At 26.8% G+C, this 6,364-nt stretch overlaps 2 protein-coding genes across 2 annotated transcripts; one reads left to right on the forward strand and one right to left on the reverse strand.

The window, feature by feature from the left end:
• The first annotated feature begins 2,098 nt into the window (after positions 1–2,098).
• LOC112681607 (zinc finger MYM-type protein 1-like) lies at positions 2,099–3,504 on the forward strand. The gene is made up of 3 exons (XM_025551854.1): positions 2,099–2,177; positions 2,243–2,311; positions 2,503–3,504. Exons 1-3 carry the CDS (start codon positions 2,147–2,149, stop codon positions 3,492–3,494), a joined length of 1,092 nt encoding a protein of 363 aa, XP_025407639.1. The 5' UTR covers positions 2,099–2,146; the 3' UTR covers positions 3,495–3,504.
• Positions 3,505–4,820: 1,316 nt separating this feature from the next.
• Positions 4,821–5,814, reverse strand: LOC112681606. The gene is made up of 2 exons (XM_025551853.1): positions 5,253–5,814; positions 4,821–5,152 (listed from the first exon to the last, which is right to left on the reverse strand). Exons 1-2 carry the CDS (start codon positions 5,812–5,814, stop codon positions 4,836–4,838), a joined length of 879 nt encoding a protein of 292 aa, XP_025407638.1. The 3' UTR covers positions 4,821–4,835.
• Positions 5,815–6,364: the final 550 nt, after the last annotated feature.

The following is a 6,364-nucleotide window of genomic DNA, read 5'->3' on the forward strand; positions in this document are numbered from 1 at the left end:
ACATAGGCGTGTCTACGGAGGGGCCAGGGTGGGCATTTGCCCCTCCGGTGAACTCTGGTGAGATGGTAGCTCGATGAAATAATATGTTAATAATAATATACAACATATTCTATGTTTTATTATTCATGAAGTACAATTCGATTGATATTATAATTTACCTAGATAAATAATTTAAACTGATCGTAGGGGACAGCAGCTATGATAATAGTATAATTTGGTACGAGAACAGTGTTCGTTTACCATTTTATAAATATTACCTATCTTATTATAGATTTACCACTCAATACAGTGTACTGTCGCAGGTCACCATTATGTTATACGTTGTATTTTATACATTTGTCTTACCTACATAGTATATAGTATATTATAATACTATAATATAATAATAGGTACTATAAAACTTTATTCTTAGTATCAAAACTTATATTAATTTTCCGTTATGGAATTAAGTGTTACAAACATAGGCGTGCGCACGGGGGGTGCCGGGTATGCCTGGGCACCCCCAGACATTTTGTAATTGGGTCCCTTAAGTCTCAGAGGAAAGAGCTAATATTTAGACTGATGTTCTTAAAATAAAATATAACTTTTTCTAAAATTTATGGAAATAAAATTAAATAATGTTTCGTAATAAAATTAAAATAAACTGTAAATATATTTTAAGAAATAGATATTCGATTTAAATAATAAGAGTTCTTGGGGGCCTAATATACGTAACACCGTGTGATATAATTCCATGCAATTAGATGCGATAAGAGCCATTATTTTTCGAACCATGGAGTTATTTTTAAACTTTATGTGATGTGGAAAATAAACACGGCGAGTTGATATCTGACATATTATGTTATATCTGTATATAAACATGGAATATAAAACTATTAGTAGTTAGTATGCGATACGTGACACTGAGAGCAAACAAAGTGACAACCATTTAATATTGAAAATGAAGAGGCAAAATACATGTATTACAGACTTTTTCAAAAAGTCTTCTTCCAAAATATCTAAATCAATAATTGATAACAACCAAGGTAATTACTATGTAATTAAAATAATTTAGTTTCCCCTAGCCTATATTTTGATTATATTTTATGCGACATGAATTAAGCGTCCGAGTTTGTTCATGACCGATAACGTCTATATATATTTTGCTTAATAATGATCGAGGGTGTGGACGGGGGTTTGTAAGATTTTATTATGCGTAAAGTTTATTATTTTTAGTGTTTATTATGTATTAATAGTGGGCAATGACAATAACAAAGACGTTGACGACCCAGGTGTCCCCGTGACTAGTAAGTGTAAACCTAACATTTATAAAGTAATTTAATATCAAATTAATAAATTGAATACATTATTTTCATAACAATTACTATTGTAATATAAACGATTGGTTATATTTTCATTAGTTTGAATGCATAATAATTATTATAAAACTGAGACCACAAAAAAAACTATTTATGGTAAATTATAATTATTAATTAGGGAACAAATTTATATGTATAAGAAATGTTCATGATTTAAATCATTTTTATTAAAATGATGCTACTTCGATTTTTCATAGGTATTTTGATATAGTTAATTACATATTTTTACATATTCATTTAGCAGTTTTAAAAATATTTGAGACTTAGTAGGCAACATTTAACATTCGATAATTTAAAATAAATTGTAATTATTTAGTACAACAAATAATTTTGATAATTTAATAATTATATAAAATGTTTTTTTTTTTAATTACATTTTTTTCCCACATATTTTTATGTTTTTAGCACATATTTTATAAATTATACTTTCATATTTATGTACATAGTTCTGTATTTTTATTACATATAAATCTGTTCTCTAATAATTATAATCAATAACTGTAAACTATTAATAATAATATGATTATCAATTATCATTATTAAATATTATTTTTTGAGATACTCAAAATAATTGTAATAGCATAGGTGAAGTTAAAAATGAAATACATATTAATTCTTATAAAGCTGAGACCACAGAAAAAAATATTACTGGTAAATTATAGTCAATAACTGTAAATAATTCAAAATAATATGATTATCAATTATCATTATTAAATATTATTTTTTCAGATACTCGAAGTCATAATAACGCAGATGATGGTCTAAATGAAATTTATATTAGTTCTAATATGACTTTGAAAACCGAAGAGAATATAATTGGTAAATTATAATCAATAACAATAAATTATTAATAATATTAATATTAATTATTATTTTTCTTTCAGGTACTCAAAATGATGATAGTCCAGATGAAGTTCTGAATGAAATGCATATTTATTCTAATGAATTAATTGGTAAAACTTCATACATAAACTATTTAAAAACTTATTATTTTCCTTCTAAGTTATACCTAATTAATGGAAAATTTAAACTCAAATATTTTGATAGCTTTTTAAAAGTTAAATTTTGTTCATACATTAGAGTGAACATCTATTTGGCGTACATTTTTATATAAAAAGTTTTTAATGATAAATATATTATTTAGATCCTGATGATCCAGTTAATGTATTACCTGTATATCAATTGGAACGTAGAGAAAAAATTAAGCGAGGACCATTTCAACCAAAATTAAAATGCTACCCTAAAGTTCAGTTTGGAAAATCATATAGAAGCTTCAAAAAAGATTGGTTTCAAGAATTTAGTTGGTTAGAATACAGTGTAAAATTAAACAAGGCATTTTGTTTTACTTGCCGCATGTTTAATCACTCTTCAGGAATAAATGTTGGACACTCGGAAGAGGCTTATACAAAAATTGGGTTTGGTAATTGGAAAGCCGCATTAGAAAAATTTAGAGCCCATCAATGTTCAAAAGTTCACTTAAATAGTACTACATCACTGGCTAATTTTATAAATTCAAAGCCAATAGATATTGTTTTAGATGACAATAGAGAGATTGCATTGTCCCAGAAAGAACAACAAAAATTAAAAAATAGAGAAGTTTTGAAGCGTTTAATAGATGTTACCCTTTGTCTTGGAATTGGAGGACGACCATTTCGTGGTCATGACGAAAGAGATAATAGTTACCATAAAGGTTTATTTAAAGACATTATTGCTCTTTTAACCAAATATGACCCTGTTCTTAAAACACATATGGAAAGTGGGCCACGCAATGCTACTTATTGTAGTAACCTTATTCAAAATGATCTTATCCAGTCTATTAGTCATGTAATAAGAAGACAATTTAAAGATAAAATAAATAATGAAAAAGTATCAATTATTGCCGATGAGACGAGCGATATTGGTCACCATGAACAGTTATCAGTTGTTATAAGATATTTTGATAAAATTATAAATTGCCCTGTTGAACACTTTGTTTGTATGAAAAGAGTATTATCAGTTGATGCTCAGAGTATTTTTAATGTATTATCTGATGTTATTAAAGAGTATGATATTAAATGGGAAAATATTATTTCCATGTGTTTTGATGGAGCTGCATCTATGTCAGGATGTACATCTGGGGTTCTGGCAAAATTTTAACAAAAAAATGATAAATCTTTTTTTGTTCATTGTTATGGCCACTGTTTAAATCTTATTTTAGTTGATTCTATTGGAAGCCATAATAGAGTAACATTTAACTTTTATGGAGTTATTCAAATGGTATACAGTTTTATTGAATCAAGTTGTACCAGGCATGCAGTTTTAGAGAAAATTGCTTCTATCACTGAAATAAAACTTAAGACATTAAAATCACTTTCAAATACAAGATGGGCATGTCGTTCTGAAGCTGTCAATGCTATAAGAGATAACTATGACGTTTTGTTAAAAGCAATTAAAGAAATAAGTGATTCTTCTAAACATGCAGATGTTAGAGTTAAAGGGATGAGTATTTTTAATCAATTAAAAACCTTTGAATTTATATTTGCTATGGAAATGTTACATCCTATATTATCTTTAATTCTCAAAGTAAGTACATGTTTACAAAATCCAAGTTTAAATTTGTTATCTGCTGTGCAAATTGTTGAATCGTTAAAAAAAAACCTTGGAAAAATGCGAAATGAAGAGTTAGAATTTAAACAATTATATACTAAAGCTATTCAAATTTGTAATTCAAATAACATTCCTATACCAACAGTTAAAAATAGAAAAATATCTTCTAGGATTGAAAAAAATCCATCATCACAATATTTTATCAATACTAAAGAAGAGGATATAAAAATTACAGTATATTTACCAATGTTGGATAATATGTTAAGTGGTATTGAAGTAAGATTTCATCAAGAAACATTAGCCATGATAACGATGATTGATCGATTAATTAAAATGGAAAATAGTAAAGATGATATTTTAAAACTGGCTCAAATATTTTTTTTGGATTCAAATTCTTTAGAAGTAGAAATCAAACTTCTAAAGCAAACAACAACTGCACCCAAAGGAAATAATGTTAAATGTGAGGAATGGATCAAATAGTTAATAGATTCAGATAGAAAAAATATATTTTGTAATTTTTTTCAAGCTCTGCAGTTATTTGTAACCATTCCTGTCACGAGTTGCTCGTGTGAACGTACTTTTTGAAAATTGAGTTTAATAAAAACGAAGCTGAGAAATAAAATGAAACAGGAACGATTAGATGGATTACTGACAATGTTTATAGAACAAGAATTGGCATATAATATTGACATGGATCAAGTTATTGACACATTTAAACATTTAAAATCACACAATAGACGAATGGAATTATAAAAAATTGTCATTTTAATAAACATACTAAATAATTTATATATTAAATAATCATATATTCTTTACATTTTCTGTTTTATACCCTCATAAGATAATTTTTAAGAGTTACAAGTTAATTGTATAATTCAATATGCCTCATCCTCAATTTACATTGTTTAAAATAATTTCCGGATGACATGTCCCTTCGTTCCATGTATGCCCCTCCGGTCCAAAATGTCTGGACACGCCTATGCTTAGGGCGTCAGTAATTGATATTATTATATGAACAGCATCGCGATCACTCAACTTACATTTATCTAATGTAGCGAGTAGTTTAGGAGTCATAAAATCTCTTGATCCTCTCTGTTTCTTACTACATGATGAACTTGGTAGACTTGGTATTATGTCTTCTTCTTCTATATCAACCTCTTCTTCAGTTGAATTGTTATCAGTATTGAAATCTATTTGTACGGTGTGATCTAAATAAATTAAATTTAAATATACTTTTAATAAATAAAAAATACTAAATAGTAGTTTATAATATGTTATTTAAATTATAAATTTATCAATATTACTTACCTAATTGTTCAATTTTTATTTTCGCTCTTTTTCGACGTTTTTCGTTTTTTTGTAAATTGACATAGGCCCTGTTTTCTTTTTTTGCCAAATTTCTATCAGTTCCCAACATGCATCCCGGTCTTCCTTTTTCTCTTTGCATTAGTAAAAATTTTTTATCTTCCTCAATTTTCATCATACTTAATGCATTTGAATGAGATACATCTAATAAGTTATTTAATTTTTCCTTGAACTCACTGACATTTATAGTATTTTTTTCTGATGCTCTTTTAGCCGATTTTTGTAACTCTCGTAAGTTTTGATATAATTTTTCCAATTTTAAATTACAATGCTGCTCATCTCGAACTTGTATTCTCGGTTTTTGCCAAAATAGTACTATTTCTTTATATACCAATCTTGCTCTTTCCCGCAAATTTAATTTTACATGTCTCAAATTATAAAATAGCACACTCAAAACTTGTTTGATAGATGGTAACTTACTGCCAACGATTTGGTTGTTCACATTTTCAACTAAATATACTTCATCATGCGTACGTAGAACAATATGTGATGACGATGAAGCCATTTTATAATAAATATTCAATATTAAATTAAAGAACTATGCACTTTTTTTCAAAATATAATTCGCAAATAAAATTTAAAGCATTTATGCTATACGGTATCGAGATTTATGAACATAGAACAATTAACAGAGCATAAATAGACAATAATGCACGATGTGACAGTGTGTAATAACTGAATAAGAAAAGCTCGATAAGAAATATACAAATATAGATAAGATATAATTTAATCTTCGAGCGGGCGCGTGGACGGTTATTACACAAATATAACTGTAAAATTAGCTTTAGTACATGCATTAGTGTTAAACAATTTTATTTTATTTCATCTTTGAAGATTAATAAGTATGTTATCGTAAAGACAATCATATAGAGAATATATGGATAATTTCGATTTTTTTTTTTCAGAAAAAGGTAATAATTTTTATTTTATTCTAATTTTCACAGAAAATAATAAATTTACGAAAAATGTTGTCTAAACATTTTTTATAGAGAATATCTGAATCTACAATTTAGGTTCTATATAATTTCATGCTAAATGCAATATATAATGAATTA

This window comes from Sipha flava, unplaced genomic scaffold, assembly GCF_003268045.1.
Source record: "Sipha flava isolate LNK unplaced genomic scaffold, YSA_version1 19314_pilon_pilon, whole genome shotgun sequence".
NCBI classification, from domain to species: domain Eukaryota; kingdom Metazoa; phylum Arthropoda; class Insecta; order Hemiptera; family Aphididae; genus Sipha; species Sipha flava.